The sequence below is a fragment of the Podarcis erhardii genome, assembly GCF_964252035.2.
Source record: "Podarcis erhardii genome assembly, chromosome: 4".
Taxonomy (NCBI): domain Eukaryota; kingdom Metazoa; phylum Chordata; class Lepidosauria; order Squamata; family Lacertidae; genus Podarcis; species Podarcis erhardii.
Window position 1 is genome coordinate 54,606,957 of NC_138508.1, and position 27,377 is coordinate 54,634,333.

Sequence of the window (27,377 nt, forward strand, 5' to 3'; positions counted from 1 at the left end):
GTGCTTTATATTTATGGAATTTAATTTAATTTGCAAGCATTCTTCTCCTGCTTGCTTTATTGATGGAATCACCAATCTTTCTAGGTCATTGGGCTTCTTTTTAATTTTTGAATGAGTGTTGTGGGCATCCCCCTCCCCTGAATCAGCCCCAACCTGAGAGAAAGAAAGCATGTGTACAGAAACACCCCTTTTCCAAGTGAACTGGTTAATAGATCCAGTAGAATGAATCTGAGCTTTTAAAAGCACAAAGAGCTGAATGATGAAGTGGGAAAGAGTGTCAACTTCCTGCTTCAGCTCTATGTACTTTTCGAGGAAGAAAAGGGTAATCACATTCACCATCACATGAACTAAGTGGGCAGTGAGGGGGGGGGGTGTCAGCCAGAGGCTTCATATGCAGCATTGCTTCTGCTGGCACTACTCTAATGACCCCTGCTTGTCATTTGTTAATGAAGGGTTCATACACGGTCACCATCAGTGACGTGCACTGCAGCCCTAATGATATCTACTCAGACGCTTTCTCCCAGATAAGTAGAACTTGGATTGCATCCCTTGTTATTTTAAATGGAAGTTGAATAAAATGTAAAGAAAACTCATCTGTTTGTGGAAGGGTCATGGTAGGGGAGCACTTGTCCGACAGGAAAAGTGATCTAGGTTCAGTCCATGGCATCTTCAATTAGAGCTGGGAAAGCCCTGAGTCCAAAACCCTGGAGAGCTACAACCAGTCAGTGTAGCTGATACTGAAATGGAGGGATAAATGGTCTCACTTGGTATACACACATATTCAATGTACAGTGCTACCTGTGGTTACATACGCTTCAGGTTACAGACTATGCTAACCCAGAAATAGTGCTTCAGGTTAAGAACTTTGCTTCAGGATGAGAACAGAAATCGTGCTCCGGCGGTGCAGAGGCAGCAGGAGGCCCCATTAGCTAAAGTGGTGCTTCAGGTTAAGAAGAGTTTCAGGTTAAGTACGGACCTCCGGAACGAATTAAGTACTTAACCTGAGGTACCAGTGTATCCAGATTACTATGAATTTACTTTGGATCTTGGAAAAATTATGTTGATCACCATAATTTCTTAAATTACTCAAAAGTATTATATTTAGAACTTGGAATGGAGTTCATGATTTTTTTGTGCGAGAAACATATCAAAAAAGCTTTCTTTATTACTGAACTCATCTTTTTTAGCAGCTTTTTAAATAGAGAAGGCAGAAAACATATGGTTCTATAATGCAGCTTAGGAAAAGCTGGAATTATGAATTCTTTTCATAACTCTTCAAGTGACTGTGTTATTAAGCCCCTGTGGCTGGTTCCTATAGCTTGCTTGCTTGCTTGCTTTATTTATTTATTTATTTATTTGTTCATTTGGTTGGTTGGTTGGTGTCCAGTACTGCAACTGTTTGAGTGGAAAGACTCATGTAATATGACTACCTCCTTCATCACCTTCTCCTTGCAGTCTTCTGCACATCTTCAAAATCTGCTCTGTTCTTTCAGCTCCCTTGGTTGCCTTCATGATGCCACACGCTATCACTTCTTCCATCACAACATTCCTTCCACTCTTCTTTCTGCGTATGTCTTTTTCCCCAGGTCACTGCAACTGAACTTCCACTATTGATCCCAGGGGAGAGGGGCTACCAGTTCCACAGTAGGGAGTGGCCAGAGAGATATGGGGCAGGGTGGGGTGGGGGGAAGGTTGAGAGCAGTAGGCCATCACTATAGAACCATGCAGCTCTATTCCAGTCACTAATGTCTGATGATCTGAGGGAATCACACAGCTCTTGTTCTTAGAACCAAGTTATTTTGAGTTGTGTTATAGCATGTGAAGGTTATCTGATTTTAATGCTGATAATAAAATCCCATGATGCGATAAAGTACTGTATACATTTCCATTTGCTAATGTTTGTTTCTGTACTGATGAAAGAGTGAAGAGATTATGTGCCAATAGATTACCAAATGATCATTTCAGCTGCTAGTTAGCTTGTTTTTCTTATGTGGTGGTCCTGGGAATAATAATTGCAACTCCAATTCAAAGTCACAGTTGTATCTTTCCAACAGAGCTTAGGTCCCACCCTACGACAGGTGCTACACAAGACATTAGTGCTGCTGTACAGGAGGCTGCCTTCTGCTGTGACTGGACACCCAGGAAACAGGCAAGAATATAGGCAGGAAGGCTCCTATGAATGTGAGGACCCACCTCTAGACTATATTCAGTAACAATGAAGAAGATGAAAATACTGATAGAGGGTAATAATCGGATAAATGTTGCTTGTACCATGCCTGCAAATTTCAGCCAGTTAGTAGTTACTGTTTTCCTTCTGGAAAGAAACAAAATCACATGTGGCATAAAATGCCCCAGAAATGCACTGAGTTTTGCTATTTACTATATTTACTATTTTTTTTACTATACCTGCCAATGTTAGTGGAATAGGATTGTAACAACACCTCATCATTTTTTTCATAGGAGAATGATGAGGCAATGATAAAGAAACTGTGTGAAGTGTCATTAGGTTGTTTTGGGGACATCCATAGAATCATACAATTATAGTGTTAGAAGCGACCCAACCCCCTGCAATGCAGGGCTCTCAGCTGAAGCATCCATGACAGATGGCCACCCAACCTCTGCCTTAAAACTTCTAATGAAGGAGAGCAAACCACCTTCCAACCCTGGTGGACCCTGCTGGGGCTCATGAACACCAGGAAAAAACCAAGTATGTTGGGTTCTGACACCAACGCTGTGTGGTGGGGTACCTGTAATGGTTCTGAGAAGAGAGGTGTTGGCAGCCTGCTATCTTTGTGCTTGGCCTCGCTCTTTATGCAAAGTGCTCATTCTTTTCACCATGACCATTTCACCATAGTTTTCAAGAGCACAGTTGACACCACTGGGCTAAGTGCATGAGGCCAAAGAAGAAGAAGAAGAAGAAGAAGAAAAAGAAGAAGAAGAAGAAGAAGAGAGAGACGCCCATGCCAAGTGCTGTGTAATTTATGTGCTTATGTAGGGGTGCTGTGGTTGAGTTCAAGGTTAATTGGATGCCATGGCGGAATGGAGTGGGAAAAGCAGGGCAGTATGTTTGGCTCTCCATTGAGTCCACCACTTTTGCTTGTATAATATTGCAGATATTGCAAAAATGTTGCATGGCATTCTAATTTCCTTGAAGTGTTGCTGTTCCGAGTTCAAGCCAACAAGCCATGCCCTCCAGCAGGCCATTCCCAGCCTGGCTATGCGTTTTTCTTTTACAAATCGACACACAACATTCCACAGTTGTGGAAAATCCCCAGTCCTCATTCGGTTGTTTTTGGGTTCCCCTTAGAGCTTTTAATATTTTGTGGGAGTTTGTTGGGGGTACTTCTACAAACCCTGGAGTTTCCCAGAGCATTCTAGAGCATTTTTGTTTCTTAGTATCCCCATTTTTTGGTTCCATTTTTGTCAACGCTCACCACCTTAGTTTGCCATTAGATTGAGTGATGTTTGCAACAGGTTCTGGGAGAAAATCTGAGGAAGATTTGAATTTCACATAAGACAAGTCCAGCTGCTCTCCTGACATGACTTCACCACTGCTCATTTTCAGCCCCACTAACAGCAGTGGTGTTAAGCAATGTTATTCTGTGCACTACTCTACTGCTGTTCTCATTGGTTCCACTTTCCAAACTTTTACCAAGGTTTTAAGTTTCTAATGGCAAAAGGTGGTTACCCTCCATTTATTCAAGTCCTTTATTCACAAAATGCACCCAAGATATTTTCCATCTTTAACTTAGAAATAAACAAATCCTGCCCACAAAGGAGAGAACAATTCTTTTCATGTTTTAACTTCACCATTTGGCCCCAAAACAGGAATTAGGATTAACACTGCTAGATTGCTTCCTTCTCCATCTAATCCCTGCCAAGCTTTCCCAATGCCCTCTCATGTTTTTAAAAGTATTTGTTCATGGTACGTTATAGATTTTTTTTATTTTAAATGTGTCTTCCATTTAGAGGAGTGAGAAATATACGAAATGTGAAGTATCATATGTTAAAGTATAAAACAGGATGTGTAATTAAAGTACCAGTTAATCTGTTTTTCCCAGCCTTATAATGTGTTCCAGAATATAATGCTCTTTTGTTAAAATAATTCCCCTTAAGAATTTAACAAGGCTATAAAGTTCTCCCCCCTACTTATTGATGTGCAGTGTTCAGCTGGTCTCCTGCCATGTTATTAAATACGGATTAGAAATAGCATTGGCACCTTGAAACCATAATTCTTGCAAAAGGATAAATAGCAAATAGAATTTGATTCGTTGCTTGTGTACTTCTGACCTTGTTCTACTCAGTTTAAGGGGGAAAGTGCAGAAGGAACTAGATCTTTCAGCAGAGTTTACGAGGAAGAACAATTCAGTTTTGATCTGTGTAGGCTAAGAATATCACCCCTTTAATCCAGTGACCTGTAAAGAAATATGCAAATTAGCCAAAAGTGCCAGCTACATCAAACAACACACCATTCCGTATCAGGCTTTTGACGGTTTCTAATCTATTTATTTTTTTACGGCTGAAAATATAAAAATACAGATGAAACTAATTCTGAAAAAAGTGCTGTGAGGTTTGTAGGAGAAATATACCTCTGTTTTCCATTGGGTGTGTATATTTAGCTAGTGATTAAGGCTAATTGAGCCATGGAGGGCTGAGGGGGATTTTTACCTCACAAGCGGAAGGGGCAGATACAGGTTATATTAGGGGCATGTGGCTTATGCAGTTCAAGAAAAGGAAGAGGAGTTTCTCTTCCCTGCTGCTCTTTTGCCACAGTTCTCAAACTGTGCCATTCAAGGGCCTATTAATAAGGTAAAAAGTTCTGGTTTATTTAAATTTAAATAAAAACCTGTGGAGTGGTCTAGGAGATAGATAGATAGATAGATAGATAGATAGATAGATGATAGATAGAAAGAAAGAAAGAAAGATAGATAGATAGATAGATAGATAGATACATAGATACATAGAGTGCAGGTTATTTATTTCACTTGTATACCACGTTTACATTAAAAAGTGCTCATGGTTGTTAACTTGATGACCAAATAAATCCTCAATAGAAAAGAACATTATGAATAACAAAATAAACATTATTAACTAACATCAATGTTAAGCCTAAGGTATGAGTTCCAGACATAACCCTGCTACTTTTACACAGAATGCATTATGTTTCTCTCCACAGTGAAAGGTGCTTGTAGATATTACAGCACCACTAGGTGGCACACTTTTATAAAATCCAGGTGTTAGCTGGGTTTGCCTCACTCATTGAATACACTATTTTCAAGAACGGCAGACTGAAGTTCTGTTTTATGACACAGAAAACTTTTGTGCACAATACACATGAGTCTAACAGATTTAAATCCAGTTTGCTTCGGTGGGGGGTGGGTTGATTTTGCATTTAATTCTTCCATTGAAACCGGTTAGATGGATGTGCTTAACTTTGGCTGGATTGCTTTTTAATAACACACTTTTATAAAAGACCTATCAATGATCCACTTAAACTCATTACAGAAGTGAATTCACGTAGCTGCTAGTGGCACCCTAATGAAATAAATGAAAATAGTTGCAGGATGCAGTTTAATAATGGTTATTTTCCTGGAACCATTTGCCTACCTCTATTCCATAATTATACCCATAGATGCTGCACTGATGAGTCTTGAATGAGACACCCACATACCAAAGGGGGCTGTATATGACTAGTTCCACACATGGTAATTTGATGGGACTGCACAGTCTCAGTAGGATCCAGAAGCAGATAGTAATTAATGGCTCAGAGGAAGGATAAACAATTGACTTCACATGCAGACATCTATGCTGGTTCTCTTGTTTACCCGCACACAGTACATCCTGTACCAATTTCCATGCACTGAATTCCACCTCTATGGGGCAATGTACCAACTATGTGCATAGCCAGTCATGGAATCATGGTGAGAGCCTACAGCATGTGGTGGGAGAACCTCCAGTCTGTGAGCATATTTGGGCAGGCCCAATTTGTCCCAGAAGGCTGTTTCCCCCAGACCATACCCATGTCAAAAGTGATGTCAGATGTGGCTGTAACAGCTGTACAGCAGAGTTTCCTGTGGAAAGACTTCAAACCTCCTTTTTGCAGGGATTGGGTGTGTGGCTGAGCTCCTGTGGAGAACTCAACTGCACAGCTGATCCCTAAGCAAACCTGGCTTGAAGTCATTGTTCATCACCTGACAGGTGGTGACTTCTAGCCTGTGATCAGCAGTGTAGAAGGATTTTTGCAAGGCACTGTGGAGGACTTTTTAAAGTTCTGGCAAATCACTGATGTCATTGTGGCATCAAGTGACTTGACAGGAAGGAAATTGTGTTCCCTACTCCTGACATGAGTGCTCAAAAGGAAAGTGAATGAAGCTGTTTATGCACATATTGATATTTTCTTTTCTGATTCAAGAAACCTTGAGGAGTTTCATTTCTCATTTAATAAACTCTGAGTGTTTGATTAATAAAAATGCATTATTTGATTAATCACAGTTTAATTCATAAGTTGTAGTGCAGACATTACATTCAAATGCATTTGAAAGTTGAAATAGCATAAGGGTTCGTTTAAAAGTCCAAAACTTGTTTGACCCAACCTGCCTATTTCATTTAGATCCCTTTCTGTTGAGACACAAATATAAATCACTTATATGTTGTATTGTATTAAATCAAGAAATCAAAATGGAGAAACTTTGCTGTGGAAATTAAATGCTTTCCAAGAAAGACTGACATTCTATGCTATGCAAGGGTGAGGCAGGCTTGAGTAATTTTTGAAGTCCATGCTACAGCACTGCAGAATGCATCCTAGCATCTCTTACTTAAGACAGGATACCTTACTGGCAAGTGATGCTGAGTCAGTATCAGTAACTAGACTGTACATTATTTGTCTTTTCAATTTAGAAAAGAATTAATGAATCCATTGACTGCTTTGTTTCTGCAATTCTCATGCTAACACATTCTTCATCTGTGTATCTGGCCTGGAAAGTAGAGACTGATGATTGCGACTCTCTAAAATTTACAGTCTCCAAGGTGACCAGAGAAAAATCAAGCTAGCAGTTTGGCAGTAATGATTTAACTTTTGGGGGAAACAAATTGTTAGAGCAAGCCAAGCTTTAAACCTTTATATTTAATGGAAACAGGATCTTGACTGTGACATTCTTTAATCCATTAAATTTCATTGTAAAGTTTTAAAATCTGAATAGTCTTTCTTTTGAGAAGACTATTCTGTTACCTAAGGAATACTACATAGGCTGCCACTTCATTATTAAAAGTGTTTATTGATAATGGGTTGCAATTCAGAAGACATTAACACCCAAGAAGTCCTATGCAATGGGGTTTTACATTTTTGTTTCTGACGTAAGTAAATATGAAATGGCAATTGACTGGAAGAGGAATTCTTTAAAGAAAATCTTCTGGGGTTGCCAAGTTTTCCTGACAAGGACATCCATGCAGGACTGAAGTTAATCAATTACAGCTTTTAAGGTACAAAAAATGCAAAACAGTATAAAACATATTTGGATTTCTGCTTTCTATTTAGATGCAAAGGAATGCAAGAGTTTGTGTAGGAACGGGTTTGCAACTGCGGTTTCATCACTGCACGACTGAAGGAAAGGTGGAAAGAAACCATCCTGAAATACTTGAGAAGAATTATTTCAGTTAGATTGTATTTGCTTATTGCAGGGCTTTCACTTTTGCATTTTCGCAACAATTACTAATGTCACTGTTTAATTAAAAATAGTGTTATTTGTTTTAGGCTGGTAGTGATGGGGAGAGTATTGGAAACTGTCCATTTTCTCAGCGCCTCTTCATGATTCTCTGGTTAAAGGGGGTCATATTTAATGTTACCACTGTGGATTTGAAACGGTGAGTTATATTTCATTTTCATTTTTAAAATAAAAACCGAAAGTCTTTGAAAGCCTTACATTAGGAACACTCATCCCTAATTACTCTAAGAGACACTTATTTATTTATACATATTCTTTGAATATACGCAGTGCTTTTTCTGGGGGGGATGCAGGGGTACTCAGACTCCTAAATATTTTGTGAATCTAAGTTTGGTCTCATTGAGGGGCAGTATTTCAGTATGACTGGGAAAATGAGAGTACCCCTAAACATATTTTTTTTAGAAAAAAAGCACTGGATACATGAACCATTATAAAATATCAGAGTGGTGTCCTGAAAACTAAACTAATGTATAAAATTGACACCAAACTCTGTGGGTGTCCTAGAGATTGGGAAGTTGACTTGGACATTTTCTTTTGATTTCCCTTCAAACTGAGCTAGGAATGTAGGACAAGCAGTTCTGAGAATGAAATGTGCTGTTAGCTTTTATTTGGATCCCAGCAACTTTTATTCTCAGAATTCACTCCCATTCACAACTCAGTTTGACTAAAGCACCTGTTCTTCTTGCAACATTTGTTGATGAGAATCTTATAACATTGGCTACATCCCTTTTTTACAGATCAAAAGTAACAAGAGCATGAGACAAAAATTTATTCCCCACTCTCATGCTGAATACAGTCAAAGAAAATGGAGCAGAAAAGGCCAATTTAAAGCAATGGAATTTAAGTTCTCAGTAAATATTATATGCATATTAAATTCAACTGAATTTAAGCACACTTTATTGTCTCCAGATTGCTAAATCTGATTATTCCATCCTGCAAAGCGTATCTTTAAGTAGCATGACGTTCAGAGCACTTCTATACATATATTCTCAGAAGTAAACCCTGGTTAGGTCAATGGAAATTATTCCTGCATAGGAGTGCAGCCTCAGAAACCAATATTTTTAATGCCAAATCAGATAGCTAACTTTAAAAAGCAAGGTTTATTTAGCAGGACAGGTTTCTTCTAAAAAAGAATGTTTGTCTCATTTTAGGAAGCCTGCAGACTTACAGAAGTTAGCTCCAGGAACAAATCCTCCATTTATGACTTTTGATGGTGATGTGAAAATAGATGTGAATAAAATCGAGGAATTCCTAGAAGAAAAATTAGCACCTCCAAGGTATTGTACTTGGCTATGCTGTATTCAGTGGAAGCGGAATATGTGTTGGCTGTTGTTTTAGATCAATAAGTTATATAGACCATGGAATGGAAAAAATAAGGTACTTAACATATGATTAATATATATGATTGTCACAGCTGAGTCTTATTGAAATATGAGTCCAATCAGGAACCTCCTAAGTAAATTGTTGAGAAGTGCTGAGTTAGGATTAAATTATTATGTCTTAAATTCTTCAGATATCCCAAACTTGCACCAAATCATCTGGAATCTTACTCTGCAGGAAACGATGTGTTTGCTAAATTTTCTGCGTTCATTAAAAACACAAGGAAAGATGCCAATGAAAGTAAGTATTAAAACCTTTGTATTGTTACTGTGAACAAATGCCTTTGGCTCTCTGTATGCCTACATTCATTTTTGGCCATTTGTCAAAGGTCGGTGTTTCCTGCCTTGTATTTGTTGCTAAGCATGTAAACATGTCTGAGCTGACAAGAGTGATTGGTGCTGTGACTGTTGCAGTCATAATGGTACTGGTCATAGCTGTCAAGTGTCCCTTATTTGAAGGGACAGTCCCTTATTCCAGCGCCATGTCCCGCTGCTGTCCCTTATTGATAGATGTCCCTTAAATGCCCCTTAAATGATGTCCCTTAAATTTCAAAGGAAGCAGCTCCTCTCCCTCCCTCCCTGCCGGTCAGGGAGGAGGGAGGCTCCAACTGTGTTGCTTGGCTGTGTTGCTCACCCAATAAGAAGTCTAAGAACGACTGGGGGGTGGAGCTTGCATGCCTTGTGTGTGGCTAGTTAATGCAAGCTGAGGGGTTTTTTGAATGCTGGACGCCATTTTGTTGCACATGCTGCTGCAAACTTTGCAGTGCAAAGCCAGGCTGGAGAGCCATCTTAAGTTGAGGCTGCATAGGCCTTGTGGTGCATGTGATTCAGATTCTATTCAGTTGAACCTCTGGTTACAAAGTTGGTTGGACAGTGTTCTCGAAGCTACCAGCATGAGTTTGACCAGACTGCAGGAGGACAGGAAGACTGGAGTGCCTGGAACAGGTGAGGCTGCAGGTCCCTTATTTTGGCTGCTGGTCCCTTATTTTCAAGGCTGCTGGTCCCTTATTTTCAAATCTGTAAGTTGACAGCTATGGTACTGGTGGATCTCTAAATTGGGGAATCAGTTATATACACCTATAGTTCATAGATGTTACCTTCTTTTCCCTCTCCTTTTTCCAATAGTACTGCACTTTGCTAATACTGTCAAAACAATTCCGGAGGAAAAACAGGCAGCTTTCACTGGCATTATTATAGAAATTGATTAGAATAATTAGTGTTTCATAAGTGATATATATCATAGCGTAAGCCATTTTGTGCTATCTTTTGCTGTCCAGTATCATTTTAGTATAAATAGTACCGTATTGCCTCACCCGAATATAAGCTGCACCTTTAAAATTCAGGGGGGGGGGGAGAGGAAAAAATGACAATACCCGAATATAAGCTGCTCCCTTAAAATTGGTGGCGCCCACATGGTCTGAGCAAAAAATTGCGGCCCTTGAGGACCCGCACGGTGCACTGGGATGGGGGGCTGCCGAAGGCGCCCCAACATTCCCCCAAAGCGCCAGCCCTATACGGTGCAGCTGGGGGGAGGTTTGCGTAGGGCAGTGGCAGAGGTGGCGGCCCGCTCAGGCACCTGCAACCCGCCACCGGCTGCCCACCCCACTGGGTGGGCACCCCCTTGCTCCCTAACAGCAGTGGGGGCTGGCCGGGAAAGAAGAGACATTCTGTGGGGGGTGCAAAGCAGAGGGGGATTGCATGGCGCCACCACCGCAGCAGCCCCCACCGGCACTTGCCATCCCACTGCCCAGGGTGCTTGCCAGGGCTCCAGCAGGAGTTAAAGAGTTAAGGAGGGGTTCACTGTATGTCTGCTTCAGAAGCGATATCAGTCTTTTTGTAAGGTTGCAATTATAAGTCGCACTTTAACTTTTCATGGTCGGAATTGGGGGGGGGGGGAGTGCGGCTTCTATTCAGGCCAATACGGTAATGTTGGTAGTATAATATATAGCAAGTTTGTGGTATTTACTCCCCCCCCCCACCACTTAATGGATCCAAATGGTTTCCAGAGAGTGGTAGGGGATGCTTTATCCCATGTTGATGGCCTTTCAGCTGATTCCCTGGTGGCCCACTGGAATGTGGAGTTAACCAGGGCTATTGACTGTTTGGCTCCGAAGCGCCCTCTCTGATTGCATGGAGCCCGGACAGCCCCGTGGTTTTCCACGGATCTGAGGGCAATGAAACAATCGTTGAGACGGCTAGAGCGCCGGTGGCGGATAACTCATTCCGAATCTGACCGGACACAGGGTAGAGCTCAACGTCGAGCCTACCAAGTGGCGATAGCGACAGCGAAGAAGAATTTCTTCACCGCCTCTATTGCACCTGCAGAAAACAGCAGCAGGAGACTTTTTCAGGTGGTTCACAATTTAGCGGAATCACCTGCAACATTGGGGCCCAGTACGGGCCACATGTTCTCCTGCAATGATATTGCAAAGTTTTTTGCAGATAAAATCGCTCAGATTTGGGAAGAAGTAGACTCCACCGTGGGAGCAGGGCTGGGGCGGGAGAGTGCTAGAGTTCTGTCTAGTCAAGTTGAGTGGGATCAATTCCAATCTGTTACCTCCGAGGATGTGGACAGGCTGCTTGGACGAGTGAAACCAACCACCTGTCTCCTGGATCCTTGCCCATCCTGGCTTATAAAAGCTAGCTGGGAAGGACTGGGCGATGGGCTTCGTGGGGTGGTGAATGCTTCCCTCCGCGAGGGAGCCTTCCCAGACCTGCTGAAAGAGGCGGTTATTAAACCGCTTCTTAAAAAAACATCTTTAGATGCGGCCACGATGGCCAACTATCACCTAGTCTCAAATCTTCCATTCTTGGGCAAGGTGATTGAGCGAGCGGTTGCCGAACAACTCCAGGCACGCCTGGAAGAAGCGGACCATTTGGATCCCTTCCAGTCGAGATTCAGGCCTCATCATGGGACTGAAACTGCCTTGGTCGCACTGGTTGATGATCTCCGGCGGGCTAGGGACAAAGGTGAGAGCTGTTTCCTAGTTCTGCTGGATCTCTCAGCGGCGTTTGATACCATCGACCATAACATCCTTCTGGACCGTCTTGAGGGGCTGGGAGCTGGGGAACTGTCATACAGTGGTTCCGCTCCTTCCTCCTGGGCCGTGTTCAGAAAGTGGTGGTGGGGGATGAGTGTTCAGACCCCTGGGCTCTCACTTGTGGGGTGCCTCAGGGTTCTGTCCTCTCCCCCATGCTTTTCAACATTTACATGCAGCCGCTGGGAGAGATCATCAGGAGGTTTGGGCTGGGTGTTCATCAGTATGTGGATGATACCCAGCTCTACCTCTCTTTTAAATCAGAACCAGTGAAGGCGGTGAAGGTCCTGTGTGAGTGTCTGGAGGCGGTTGGAGGATGGATGGCAGCTAACAGATTGAGGTTGGGAATCCTGACAAGACAGAAGTACTGTTTTGGGGGGACAGGAGGCGGGCAGGTGTGGAGGATTCCCTGGTCCTGAATGGGGTAACTGTGCCCCTGAAGGACCAGGTGCGCAGCCTGGGAGTCATTTTGGACTCACAGCTGTCCATGGAGGCACAGGTCAAATCTGTATCCAGGGCAGCTGTTTACCAGCTCCATCTGGTACGTAGGCTGAGACCCTATCTGCCTGCGGACTGTCTCGCCAGAGTAGTGCATGCTCTGGTTATCTCCCGCTTGGACTACTGCAATGCACTCTATGTGGGGCTACCTTTGAAGGTGACTCAGAAACTACAACTAATCCAGAATGCGGCAGCTAGACTGGTGACTGGGGGCGGCCGCCGAGACCATATAACACCGGTCTTGAAAGACCTACATTGGCTCCCAGTACGTTTCCGAGCACAATTCAAAGTGCTGGTGTTGACCTTTAAAGCCCTAAACGGTCTCGGTCCAGTATACCTGAAGGAGCGTCTCCACCCCCATCATTCTGCCCAGACGCTGAGGTCCAGCACCGAGGGCCTTCTGGCTGTTCCCTCATTGCGAGAAGGGAACCAGGCAGAGGGCCTTCTCGGTAGTGGCGCCCGCCCTGTGGAACGCCCTTCCAGCAGATGTCAAAGCGATAAACGACTACCTGACATTCAGAAGACATCTTAAGGCAGCCCTGTTCAGGGAAGTTTTTAACGTGTGATATTTTACTGTATTTTTGGTTTTTATGGAAGCCGCCCAGAGTGGCTGGGGAGGCCCAGCCAGATGTGCGGGGTATAAATAATAAATTATTATTATTATTATTATTATTGTTGTTGTTGTTGTTGTCTTTATTGAGTAAATATTGAGCCTTATGGACTGCAAGCTTTATTCTGAATAGTAAAAACTACTGTTCTAGTGTTCTAGACCAGAGGTGGGTGGCCTATGACCTTCTAGATGCTGGAATGAAGCTCCCATAATTTCTGACCATTGTCCATGCTGGCTAGGGCTGATGGGAATTGGACTCTATAGTTTTTTAACTATAGGAGGGATATGGTTAGACAACTTATTTAGACAAAACAAAAAAGTTGCTTTGTAAACAAATGAACTGCCAATTTCTATGAGCGTGCAATGAGTGAACACACATAATTTGTTCTGCAAATGCAGATAATTTGCCTGTGAATGTCAGCTTTCCAAAATCGTGTCGCAGTTCATTGCCTGTTTAAATGACAACTGTTTGCACATATGCAGATACAAGGAAATAGTCCATGTCTTCACTGTATATTGCAGAGTTACAGCAAACACTTTTTCTACTGACCTATCTCCTTGCTGCAGATAGCCATATCAAATATGTTTGCTCCATGTGTACTTGTAAAACATTATTGCATGTATCCTAACTAATGTGAATGAAAGAAACTTACTCAAGGACTCCACTGTTTGGATAGGTTTGATGTTTATTTGTTGTATCAAAATGATTTTTTGTGTTAATACAATTTTTTTTTAATAGTAAAAGTTAGACCTGCAACAAAATGTTGCAGCATGGAGTGCTTTTGTTTATGGTTCCAGCTAGCCAGCCAGCCAGCCAGCCAGCCAGCCAGCCAGCCAGCCATACCCTCTTCCAAAATATTATACTCCATTCTGCCTCCCCTCTCAGTTTTCTGTTTGTCTGTTCTAAATGACAGTCAACATTTCATGACTATCAAGCATGATCAAGAAACATTTGGCTGCTTCTTGTGGGGTTTGTCCATGAGGTGGATTTTTTAATGCTTCATATCCCATAAAAAACCAACACTTCCTCCATGTGCTCTGTCCTTTCTACATCTTTGTTCAATATCAGCCTGTTTTCTGCTTTCTCCCACCGCCTCTTTCTTCTGCCTCCTCCTCTATCAACCAGAGCCATCCCCGCCCCCCTGCTCCCACTATACAGTGGTACCTTGGGTTAAGAACTTAATTCGTTCCGGAGGTCCATTCTTAACCTGAAGCACCACTTAAGCTAATGGGGCCTCCTGCTGCTGCCACGCCACCGGAGCATGATTTCTGTTCTCATCCTGAAGCAAAGTTCTTAACCTGAGGTAATATTTCTGGGTTAGCGGAGTCTGTAACCTGAAGCGTCTGTAACCCGAGGTACCACTGTAGTTTGAATCCAATTTGTGCTCTAAGCTTTGATGAATGGCTCCACAGTCTGGATTTGATCTCTGGAGCTTTCCCCCTCCCTTTTCATGTACAGTGGTACCTCGGGTTACATATGCTTCAGGTTACAGACGCTTCAGGTTACAGATTCCGCTAACCCAGAAATATTACCTCGGGTTAAGAACTTTACCTCAGGATGAGAACAGAAATCATGCTCCGGCAGCGCGGCGGCAGCAGGAGGCCCCATTAGCTAAAGTGGTGCTTCAGGTTAAGAACAGTTTCAGGTTAAGAACGGATCTCCGGAACGAATTAAGTACTTAACCTGAGGTACCACTGTATATGACCACACACACCACACACACATGTACATTTTTGCCAGTTTGTCCTATTGAGGGTGGAGGTAGGTTAAACATTTTTTTCTATTTCTCTCTATATTTTTTCTATTTCTCCAAATCTTGAGGTCCTCCTGAACATGTGGCTACTTCCTTCTTCTTCCTGGTGGGTATTGTTTGGGCCACATACCAATAATCACAGATTTCCAAACTCTGCTAGGAATTCTATTCTAATCTATTCTTCTTTGATTCTAGATTTGGAAAAATCATTGCTGAAGGCTTTGAGGAAACTGAATAATTACTTAAATGCCCCCTTGCCTGAAGAAATCGATGCCTATAGTACTGAAGAACTCACTGTTTCCACAAGGAAATTCCTAGATGGAGATGAACTCACGTTAGCAGACTGCAATCTCTTGCCAAAACTACATATCATCAAGGTCTGGATTTTCCTTTCTGTACTGTGCTTGTTTACCCTTGAACCAGAAGGCAATAAAATGTGTGGAATAAGGTATCAAAGTCCTTAACACCAATGACAGCAACACAATAATTCGAATGGACTGTTCAGTAAATTAATTTGTTCACACTCCCATAAGGATTTGAAGATCTATGTGAAAAGGTCCATCTTAAACAATCTAGCTAACTAATATAGAGAAGATGTCTAATGTATCCCCAGAGGTAGGAAGTTTCACAATGAAGAAGGCGCTTTCATGGGTTGCTATTCTGAACACTGCTCAGGCTCCCTTGGCCTGAAAACAAGATGAGTGCTCCATCCCATAGAAGCCTTTGACAGGACTTAACCATCCAGGGGTCCTTTGCCTTTACCTTTATGAGGAGGGCCCCCTCTACAAATCTTTGTTGCCGTGCTGACACATAATGGGAAGCTTGCTCAAACAGGTACTTGGTTCCCAAGCCATTTAGAGCCTTTTAAGCCAACATCAATACCTTGGAGTAGGCTATAAGCTTATAGGCAGCCAGAGTAGATCTTGAAGAATTAGTGAATGTGACTTCTGCTTTATGCCCTGCAGAATCAGAATAGCAGTATTGTGCATCAACTGGAGCCTCTGAGCCATCTTCAAAGGCATCTTCATATAGAGTTTAATCTAACTGTGATGTTGCCACGTGTATGATGGTTTCCTTTTCTCTCTGTTAGGTTGTGGCAAAGAAATACAGAAATTTTGAATTTCCCTCTGAAATGACTGGAATCTGGAGATATTTGAACAATGCATATGCGAGAGACGAGTTCACAAATACTTGTCCTGCAGATCGGGAAATAGAGTTTGCCTATTTGGATGTTGCAAAAAGAATGAAATAAATCAAGAATCTTCTATTTTTATATATCTTCAGTGAGCTTGATTTTTAAAAAGAAGGAAAACCTCAAGAATAAAATGAAGAGTCTGCTCTGCTGCAAAGTTTCAAGTTATGAAACTGGCCAATCCTTGTGAAATAATTATTTTATTGATCTGCTAATTCAAGTATAGTATAATTGTATATTTGTCGCAGTGCACATATGCGCATACACACATGCAAATATATGTATTATTTTTTGGCAATAGAACAAAACTCAAAACATTTGCAGTAATATTAGAATCTAGATTACATAGTAATTGCAGCTTCAAAATTTCAAAAGAATAGTTAAAGGTATTTCTGTAAGCATTGATCACCCTATCAGGACAGAGAGAATTAGATAAAGTCCGTTTTTGGTTGGTCAGTGGGAGAACACCTATGGATTTTAAGAAATGTGGATTGTACTATTTTGAGGGGCAGTTACCTCAGGGGAATTTGCAGTGTATCTAGTCTACCATGTGCCATTTCTTGTATCTCTGCCCTTTAAACCATGGGCTTGTGGTTATCATACGCTTCTAGACCCCCTTCAACATTATGGCTGGCATGCTGCAAATGACTTGTTTACATGTTGTGTGGCTTACAGCCCTAAGCTTTGTTGCATCAGCTTCTTACTACTTAGGCTGGGACATATGTACAAATGAACAATGGCACTGCAATGCCAGAAAACATTCCACTGTAGCAACATTACAATATATAAAACAGCTATGCCATAGCTCAAAGCTATCCATGAGCCAAGACTGTCCTCAAAGCTCCTACATCTAATTTCAGGTGCTGTGTGTGTGGTGATGGTCATTTATTGGTGAAAGGAAGTCAGACTGGATACTCAGAAGGGTTTATCACAGGTTCTCTGTGATACCCTGAACAGATTCAGGAGCCTTAAGCCCTCTCTCTATGCCTACCATACAAGTTGCTGATCTCCCACCTCTGATTTCTGCTTCTCAAAGATGTCAGTGTCACAATTTTTATTTTATTTCTAAGCTATTGCCAAATGTATTCAGCGACTGAAGTATTTTTAAAGCAGGAATCGGTTCATTCTGTCTCACAAGATCCATGTGACAAAAACACAACACAACATGTGTACAAACTGTACTCACCTGTGTAGATAATAGAAAGTAACAGATTATATCATATGAATACAAATAAAAGGGCTGGGTCAAATTTTGTTTAAAAAAATACATTCCATCTTCCTGAAGCTCCACCTCTCAGCTACAAAGCTGTGGGCAAATTCTGTGTGCTCTACCAGATTTGCCTTTGCAGGGACTGTGCAATTCATAGCTGTTGAATCCCACCCTGCTGCTCCAAGGCTTGAAGTGTTCAAGCTTACCTGAAGTTAATGAGGTTTTTCCTTAGTAAGGCACTCTGAAAACCAGAGATTAAGGGCTTATTAAGAAGTGCATGGACGTTGCTTGATTAATCAACACTTGAAAATTTAAAACCCAGTTTGTGAACTGAATGCATTAAAAATATATCTCTTGTCTTCAGATGATGTGGAACCTCCATCATGGTATTGCTCTGAGATGGCTCAATAGCACATGCTGCTGTCATCAAGTGATGGACAGGCATGGGTAAACCTGGCCTAAATGAAAACATTGCCTCAGGCTATTGAAACGGGGCCTCTTCCTACTCACCCCATTATTTTATAAAATTCACAAATGCTGTTCAGTTTTGAGGAAGAGGAGGTCCCTTTATCCTTGTTTTTGGAACAGGATTCATTTGGACGACTTTGAAAAATATACATTGAATAGCAGAAAACACGTTTTATTACTGTGGTGTTTCTGAAAGATCATGTTCAAAGTGTAAAGGAACAAAAGAGCCACCACAGCAGACAAAACCTACTAGATTATACTGTGGCTACTAGGAATTCTCTCCACTAAGTGTAGCACCTATCAGTTCCTCTGTATAGTTATCCCCATATAAGATTGATTAAAATGTATATTTGATAAGCTGAACTTTTTTTAGAATAGGAAAATATTTCATCTCAAGAAGATGACTACTTTTCTTACCAATTTTACAACAGTGTGGATTTTCTATTTTAAAGATATATTACTTCTGTACTGTATAATCATGAAAATGTACTTTGTGTAGCATGCTTCACATTCTTTGTGATTAATGTAAACAGTGCTAAATCCTGCAATTTTTTTCCAGTCTACAGAGGGAACCTGTTTAAAACTTAAACTATTTTACAATACCAAGATTAAATGCTGAGTTTGACTTTTTAGTATGCATGAAAGAAATATTTCTGTTCCCCCCTCATCTTCAGACGTCTATATAATTTAAACCGCACAAAAAAATCATTGTAGTTGTTTAATATGCCTTACAAACCTGAAAAGAAAATACACCAATTCTGATTTAAATATGTTGTATTGTGCTTATTTTCGTTTAAGAACATACTGACACTCGTTTGCATTTTGTGATAAAGGAATGAAATGGAAAAATCTGAAGCATAACTCTGCCCAATTGCCTAAGTGAAAAGCGCTTTGCTGTAGCTGCATTGTGCTCAGTCTTTTAAAATATTAGAAACTCTTTGCACCTTTGATTTCCAGTAAGATGTACAAATGTAAGGCTTCATCTTTTCTGTGAAGCAAATAGGGAGGATATTAAGTTATCCCATGATGTGAAGCCAGAGGGGCAAGGAAATGAAAGGAAAAGTTTGGTTGTTACTTCCATGGAATTTGATACGTGAGGAAAACACACACCATTAAGACACTGCGTAGTATAGTCCCCCAAAGAGCAAGTGGCTTTTGCCTGTCTTTGGAATGGCTTCAAGAGACTCATTCACTTATAAAGACTTCTGCATTATTCACTGGCACGCCACAGAACAGTGCATATTGTGTTTTGATCACCGGAGTTCATTCTTTAGCATTTGATGCAAAGAGGTACCTTTTTAAAAGTTAACCCCAGTAAAAAGTTTTACTGGAAGCTGACTTGCATAAGCTTCCTCACTCTCATCTATTCATTCCAACATACTTGCACAGGCCACCAAATCTATTGCTCTAGTGTTGGTACTATTTACTCTTAGATTTCCTGTTCCTGAAATTCTTCTTTGCAGTATCCTCTACAAGTGGTCCATGAATCAAAGGAAGAGCAAGTAACAGTGATGTTTCATATATGTACATAATAAGGCATCTGATACATTAATATTTTCCATGGGAGTGAATGGACATGTTAAAGAGAGTTTCCCAGCATCAGCCAAAGGCAAGTCCAATATTGAAAAAGTATCTAGGACACCTATTTATGTATAATTAGAGCAGGCATACAGAACTTGCAGCCCATGGCCCAAATTAAGCCTGACAGGGGTCCTATTTTCCCCCAGCCATGCCCACATGCTACACATCTGTCATCATGCAACAGGTGTGGGGCAGGTAGAGCTGCAGCTGCAAAGGAGCAATTGGGACCCTTAGAGTACACTACCAAAACTGAATTTTGCATTAAATGCAAGCCCTGCTTGAATTGGTTCCACTCAGGATCTCCTGGTTGATGCTCCCAAGTGGAGGCTATACCCACAGAGAGATGGGTTTGCATACAGCAGGATTCTTTGCAGCTGTGGCTTGAATTCAAATCAGGGCTGCAAAGGAAGAACATGGAATGACTTTATGGACTCACAGTTCTCCCTTGAAGTTGAATCACCTGATGTCACCATTAACCCTTCATGTTTACAGTGATCCCCCAAATACAGTCTGAGAGTTTTAAAACCAACCACAAACATTCCCCTGCTTCTTACAGTGGACATTCCATTTATGCCACATTGCTTGTATAAAAATTACTTTATTATATTATCATTGAAAATAAAAATACTTGACATGAATCTTAAATACTGGCACGAGTCTTTCAAATACATATGCGCACAAAGCAAATATGGTCAAACGGTTATTTATACTAATATCTGCTGAATCTTCTCTGTTGAAAAGAATGTTTTCAGATTTTGAAGATTTCATTGTCACAACTGGATTCCTTAATCTCCCCAAAGGTTCGTTGATTTGATGTGTTAAAAAAACCTACTTGCTTTGCACACAGTATTTCCAAAAACAAGCTGGAAAAGAACAAAATAGCCTCTTGTTAAAACATGGTTCATATGGGTGTGTCTCGCATCTGGAGCTTTGCTTATTCTGGACATACCTGAGGTTCAATTCACCACTATCTATCCCCCTCTACTCCCCCATTTCCATATGCCTGTTTTTCAGAAGGTCTATTTGATTATTAACAAACTTCTAACCTGCTTAGCATTACAACAGACCGACAGAGTGGTTTCCAAAATACTGTAAAGCCAAAATATAATACATAGAAAACAAACAACTGAAGTTACCGTTGAATTATTATGATACCATCACAGATAAAAGCATTTGAATAGCTTAGCTTTCAGTTACCATTGTTGGCATCCATCTGTCTCAAAAGACAATGGAGTGTGCCTCCAGGGGTGAAGTCAAACTGCTGTGTTAGCACCAAAGTGACCTCCCTGGGCACAAGCCTGGGCAGTGTTTATGAAGGTCCTGAGCTGTCTGTACAACAATACCCCCTTCTCTGCCTCACTGATGGGGTCCAAAGGAAGGAAGAGCAAAACATTTGGTCCCAGCTTCGCCGCAGGGGTTCCTGGAAGGAGGCATACTGCACAGCATCCAACCATCTTAGGGACTCCAGATTTGTGCAGAGTTTACTCCTTAAGCCTTTTCTTCTACCGCAGATACCCCACAAGGCAGAAGAGGTTTAGGACCAGAGTTTTCCTTCTCCTGAAAGGGCTACCTTCCCAGTTTGAGTAGCCCCATCTGCCCCTCACTTCTCTCTTCACTTTTCCTGACCACTGGACCTACTATTAGTCTCATCGCTCAGTTCACCAGAGCCTCTCTTCGCACGCAAAGTCCCTAACTCCCTGAGGATTTGAGATCCATTGGCTACCCTCACCTGGTTTAGCTGATGGTGGGATAATGAGAACCCCCCACCCAGTCAACCTCAAAGCCCAGGTTGGATGGTATGTTATGTGGAGTGGTGCCCACTATCTAGTATGCTTAGAGAGATATGACATATTTACTATGTTTATAATTACCGGTGTCTTGACTTTCCTCCAAGGACCTCAAGGCAGCTTACATAGTTCTCCCTATTCTATCGTACTGTGAGGTAAGTTACTTACTGTGAGGTAAAGGTAAAGGTAAAGGTACCCCTGCCCGTATGGGCCAGTCGTGACCGACTCTAGGGTTGCGCGCTCATCTCGCTCAAGAGGCCGGGAGCTGGCGCCGTCCGAAGACACTTCCGGGTCACGTGGCCAGCGTGACAAAGCTGCAACTGGTGAGCCAGCACCAGTGCCGCACATGGAAACGCCATTTACCTTCCCACTATAAAGCGGTACCTATTTATCTACTTGCACTTAGGGGTGCTTTCAAACTGCTAGGTGGGCAGGAGCTGGGACCGAACAACGGGAGCTCACCCCACTGCGGGGATTCGAACCACCGACCTTATGATCAGCAAGTCCTAGGCACTGAGGTTTTACCCACAGCGCCACCCGCGTCCCATTACTGTGAGGTAAGTTAGCCCTAAATTAACCCTAGAGGGTGTGCCTAACCCTAGAATTACACGTCACAATAAAGTTTATATGTACTTTCTTTAGCTTTTTAACTGACCAGCTGACCTCTGCTCCAGCAACCTTTTCTTCTGCCAGTAGTGGTCCATGGAAACCTCTCCAAACCACGAACAGGCTTCCTATAGCAGGTGTCATAGTGTAACACCACGTGGGACAAAATGAAGATTCCCCAGGATCAGTGACTCTGGAAAGGAGCCTGGCCTCTTGGCCTCCACACACAGAGGGCTGTTTCATGACCCGACTAACTTTTATTCAACTCTTCAGAGTTTTAGGCAATCAAACAGAAAGGAACCTGATTTTCTTGCTGGAAACACACACCTCTTTTCTTTGCTTTTTTAGAAGATGATGGCGCTGCTTTCCTGAAGTTTTTCCCAGTTAAAGGAGATTTTCTCAGGTGATCCTTCCTTGATTCAGCAACATCATCTTGTTGCAAGAAAGAACGACTGGCCTGAGGTTCATCTAAAATATCCTGTCCAGAAAAAAAGTCCAGAGAGAAAAGGTTTTAAAAATGACAGCTTAAGAGCATAAATGTGAACCTGAAATAAGAATTTTAAAAATAATAATTCTGGATTCAGTCATTTTCAGTGTATGCATTGATATTTTCACTCTTACAAGGTCTGCTCCATTCAGTTCAATGGAAAGGGCAGTTCCATTTGCATGCTAAGGGCTGCTGCATGCTTAAGGTTAGCCTGTAATTAAATAGCCCTTATTTGCAGCTACTCCAGGCACACTGGGGAACTCACAGGGAGATAAGCTTCAGGAATCAATATTTAAGTACAGTATATCCCTGGCAAAAGAGAACAATTATTCTGCATACTGGAAACTTTGGTAGGAGGTGTTTAAAAAACTGACAGTTTCTTACCTTTCTGATTGTCTTTCCAAACTTTTTGGCGTAAGCTGAAATGCAAATTGGGAAAATTATTTAGTAGATTCTTTAAAGAGAGGGAAAGCATGCTACCGCCACCATATAATGCAGGGGGACACTTGTGGAATTGTGCTGAAATTTGGGGAGGCACTACCTTCCGAGAACTGGGGAGAAGTTTCAGAAATGGTTTCTTAGACCACCCGAATGATGCCCTTCAGATCATGCCACTTGAAACTGATGAGGCTCTGGCCCTCTGACCTCATCTAGGTTCAGCCTAACAATGCCAACTATTTCTCTCTCCCAGCCCTCCTTTAGCCTGATGTTTAGCTGAATGGCTTTGTTGCCTTGACTTTATACCCGCTGCAGATATGTAGCATTTATTGCTGCTTCCCATGCCAGCCCCTAAATTCAGGGTGATTTAGAACAGTGGTCAGTGCACACAGAGCTGCATTCTTCCTTTAAAGGCATCCAGTATCTCAGCAATAGGGTTACTTTCACCTCTTCAAATAAATCTGCACACTGGGTTTTCTGTTTGGATACTTTCTGTTCCCCAATTAAGAGAGCATGGGCATTTCTTGTTTTTGTGGGTTATATGCTGCATGGGGTAGTTTTATGGAAGAAGCATACTTTTATTCTGTGTAGTCTTAAACAGGGCATACATGTTTTCTCAAATTATGTATGCCAAACAGTCTAGGGAAGGAGTGGGTAGGTTGTTGTCTAATTCAGGCTCATTATTTTTTGTTCCTGATATTTTATGGCTGTTGGATTCACCTACTTTTTAGTATTAGCACTCTTATTAACCTGTGGTATTTGTTGTAAAACATCCATACATAGGAGTAACCCTCCCCCCCAAACCTCAAAGATTTTCCATTTTAATGTTCCTTTTCATTTGGACCTGTGAGCTACGTTCTGGACAAAAGAAGTGCAATTCTGCAATGTTTTAACTCTCCTTTTTAAAGATATAGCACACATATCAGTGGTCAAAAAATCATTATTTAAATGTTAGGTGTTCTTTGAATGTTGCCAATATCCAAATATTTCAGAGCATGAAGCATTGCAGTATTTGAAACACGTATCATTGTAAGAATTGAAGATATAATATATCAAACCAATTTGCTTTGAAAGTACCATAAATAACAGAGACATAGATGGAAGACAATTAAGACCAATGATTCATTTTAAAAAGACCACACGAAAATATAATGAAAGGCACTGGCATTTGTCAGATGCATTTTGATCACGAGCAGAGTATCAAACTCTGAATGATACAGCTCTGTGAAATACTACATAGACCCCGGAGACTCAAAACGTAAACATCTCTGAACTTGAAGAATAGAGCTGATGAATGGCTTTTTCATCAAAAACCTAATGTCCAGTTCTTCTCTTACACTCTAATGATCAAATTGATGGATTAGTTTGTTTCTCATATGGCACTCAGATAGATCAACGATCATTGACCTTATTTGTTGCATGCATATATTTTTGCAATCGATACATTTTAAAAATATGCAATCTTCTTTTTGTCCCAGTATTTTTTGCTCAGGTGAATCAGTTCCATAATGCTGCAATCCTCTATACCCAGAAGTAAGGCTCATTTAACTCAAGAGGACTTAATTCCAAGTCTGCATGCATAAGATTGTTATTTACCTGGGTATAAGCCCCACTGAACGAAATGGAACACAGTTCTAAGCAGAATTGCTTTGCTAGGCTGCAGTCTAGGAGTGGGGCTGACTTCCAAGTAAACTTGCATAGGATTGCTCTGCACATGTGTCCATAACTTGCCATTGTCTCTAACCCTTTTCAAATGGTTTCTTATTTACAGTAATATGATGAATTTAATTATTTCTATTGTAGTACAGTTCATTTCTACACACATTCATGCTGTAATTGTGGACCTGAAATTAAGTGACTGAACTGAAAGGATCTCTAAAAACTTTTCAACTCGGCCCCAGTTTTCCTATGAGATTGCTTTAGCCCACATGTGCCCACTCGACCACTTTGAGTGGCAAAACTGGCACTGCTATAGGTGCCACATAATAGCCATTCCACATTTGTTAGAACTCAGTCGTTTAGTGTGGCAGTGCCAGCACTTTGGAACTGCCTGCCTATTGAGATCAAGCAGACACCTTCACTGTATTCTTTTCAGCACCAGCTAAAAACACCCTTGTTTAGACAAGCCAACTCAGATGCTTAGAAAGTTGAGGCAATTTTAATCTGTTTCATTATTTTGACTTTTGTAAGTATTAAGTATGGCTGTGATTTTTTCCTCAATTTTATTGTTTTATCATTTTGCAAGCTGCTTTGACGTGTATACATTTTGTTAAATAAACTATTTTAAATAATGAATTAGTTACATGCCATTAAATTCATTGCAAACAATCCATTATGGCTTAATGCATCCATACAGTTGATGGTAGGCAATGGTTATTATCTGAATTACCTTGAAGTCCTGTGGTCTTGGGATCTAATCTAGGTTTGGTATTTTTTTGTATGTCATCAAATGCTGATAAAAATCCCAAGATCTTCCTCTGCTGATTAGATGCAGACTCTTCCATGGCTCTTTGGCTTTTACCTGAAAAGAAAAAAAGACCTATGGTCTCATTTCTTGTAGCATGTTGATGTCGGGAAAATGGCCAGCTTCATATATCATATAATTGTGAAGTTGGAAGGTACAACAAGGGTCATCTAGTCCAACCCCCTGCAATGCAGGAATTTTTTGCCCAAGGTGGGCTTGAACCCACAACCCTGTGATTAAGAGTCTCATGTTCTGCCAACTCATATAGTCAAATCCACGCTTTTGATGTAATTCACATGCAAATGCCCAGTACCTGGAAACAAATCTGTCTTGTACAAAGTCTAGTGGTATGAAATACGGTTGGTGGAGTTCCTTAGATTCTGACTCATCTCTGTTAAATGTTGCTTTCTGCAATAACACAGCACAAGTCTTCCTTTTTTCTTTTTTCTTGCAAAACTTTTCATTCAAAACTCTGCTTAAATTGGCCACACTGTGCAACAAAGGCATTAACAGAACCAGTAGTATGGGAACAGAATTTTAACTTACCATCTTGATGTTGAAGTTTGTCAAGCATCATTGGAGGAGACATTGTCTGAACTGTTGAAGAAAAGGCAACAATGATCAAGAGACTAAATAACAAGATCCCAGTTTCCATTGCAAAAAATTGGGATTGTGTCGGTTCCTAGGTCTGTACTCTGTTAGCCAAGGGTCGGTCAAGACTCTTTGTCCAAGTTTTCTGTCTGGTCAAGTACACGGCACTCGCTATGGACTTTTAAACCCTTGTTTCCTTTCGTTAGCCAGAAAATAAATTCCCCCTCAAATTCTACTTTACTAACCTGCATTTTGACATTTGGCGCCCCGTCTCTTTCTGTTTCCTGAGGTTTGCTTTGTGCCCTTCTAGTGATAGTCTCCAACGTCAGAGCTCTTTTGTCTTCTTAAGCAAACACATTAACTTTGTGTTATCACTGCTTGAACAGGACAACCTCCAAAATGTGTACGCAAACTTTGGGAATAAAGTAACCGGACTGGGGGTGGGGAGTGACAGTGGAAGGTCAGCCATTGGAGACGGAAAATAACCTTATGCTTTACATTGTCTCCATTCTGATTTTTAATGGGGATGCTCATTAAAAAGGTACGATTCGAAACATGCTGGTGATGACGCCAGCAGTCAATCTAGCAAACATCCGAGAGACAAAGACTCAAAAGTGAGCTGCATGGAGACTGGTACTAAAAGGAGCGAGGAGATAAATGTAGGATGATAAAGTCAGCCCAGAAGGACTTGTCGGAAGTGTGTCCAACTCAATAAATATCCGAACCCAACGCCACTTCACCTTTTCTAATGGCTAAGAGATCTCCCTTAGCAGGCTTCAGAGGTATTTGGAGGTCACAATAGGTTTCTTAAACCAAAAAGTCCTCTCGTTTCCTGAATGCTATATGACATTTGAGATGTAGTTAATGGCAACCTTCCCAGTGATGGACTCTCCTTCCTTGGAGGTTTTTAAGCAGAGGTTGGATGGCCATCTGTCATGGATGCTTTGGTTGAGATTCCTGCATTGCAGGGGGTTGGACTAGATGACCCTTGAAGACCCTTCCAATGCTACAGTTCTATGATTCAACACACCTTTTAAGGGCATGAATTCCCCCAAAGAATAATGGGAGGTGTGGGTTGTTAAGGGTGCTGGGAATTGTAGCTATGTGAGAGGGAAACCACAGTTCCCAATATTATTTGGGGGGAAGTCCAAATAAGTCTCCTCACGGCAGAAGGTTGGAAAGTTAATTAGGAGCATAAGGCTCTCAATGGCCGCCAGCCACAATGGCGAGGTTCTACCTGCACCGTTGGAGATGCTATGTCTCTGCCTACTAGTTGGACTAGATGGCCTACTAGTTGCTGCCTACTAGTTGCTGGAAACTAAGCAAGGGGAGAATGTTCTTGTACTCAGGTCCTGCTTGTGAGCTTCCCACAGGCCTCTGGTTGATCCCTGTGAGAAAAGGATGCTGGAATAGATGGGCCATTGGTCTCATCCAGTAGGCTCCTCTTGTCTGATATGTTCTTATGCAAGGAATGACTTGGAGTAGAGAGTTAACCACTCTGAGGCCCTGAGCCACAGGAGTTCAACCCAAATCCAGAGCTTTAGGCATGCTTA

At 41.5% G+C, this 27,377-nt stretch overlaps 2 protein-coding genes across 4 annotated transcripts in view; one reads left to right on the top strand and one right to left on the bottom strand.

Annotated features, from left to right (window-relative positions):
* CLIC6 (chloride intracellular channel 6) overlaps positions 1–18,638 on the top strand; it is a 133,424-nt gene extending 114,786 nt beyond the window's left edge. For 2 of the 3 annotated variants that reach the window (XM_081859882.1, XM_081859881.1), the window contains 5 exons: positions 7,751–7,860; positions 8,873–8,998; positions 9,235–9,341; positions 15,196–15,377; positions 16,091–18,638. In XM_081859882.1, coding sequence (XP_081716008.1) covers positions 7,751–7,860; positions 8,873–8,998; positions 9,235–9,341; positions 15,196–15,377; positions 16,091–16,252 — 687 coding nt within the window. In that variant the 3' untranslated portion in view covers positions 16,253–18,638. Of the gene's footprint in view, positions 1–5,422; positions 7,027–7,750; positions 7,861–8,872; positions 8,999–9,234; positions 9,342–15,195; positions 15,378–16,090 lie in introns of those variants that run through there. The other variant, XM_081859883.1, reaches the window with a different exon arrangement.
* A 1,470-nt stretch (positions 18,639–20,108) lies between these two features.
* LOC309340406 (uncharacterized protein) lies at positions 20,109–26,072 on the bottom strand. The gene is made up of 5 exons (XM_081859161.1): positions 25,780–26,072; positions 25,159–25,290; positions 22,716–22,750; positions 22,172–22,322; positions 20,109–20,314 (listed from the first exon to the last, which is right to left on the bottom strand). Exons 1-5 carry the CDS (start codon positions 25,886–25,888, stop codon positions 20,280–20,282), a joined length of 462 nt encoding a protein of 153 aa, XP_081715287.1. The 5' UTR covers positions 25,889–26,072; the 3' UTR covers positions 20,109–20,279.
* Positions 26,073–27,377: the final 1,305 nt, after the last annotated feature.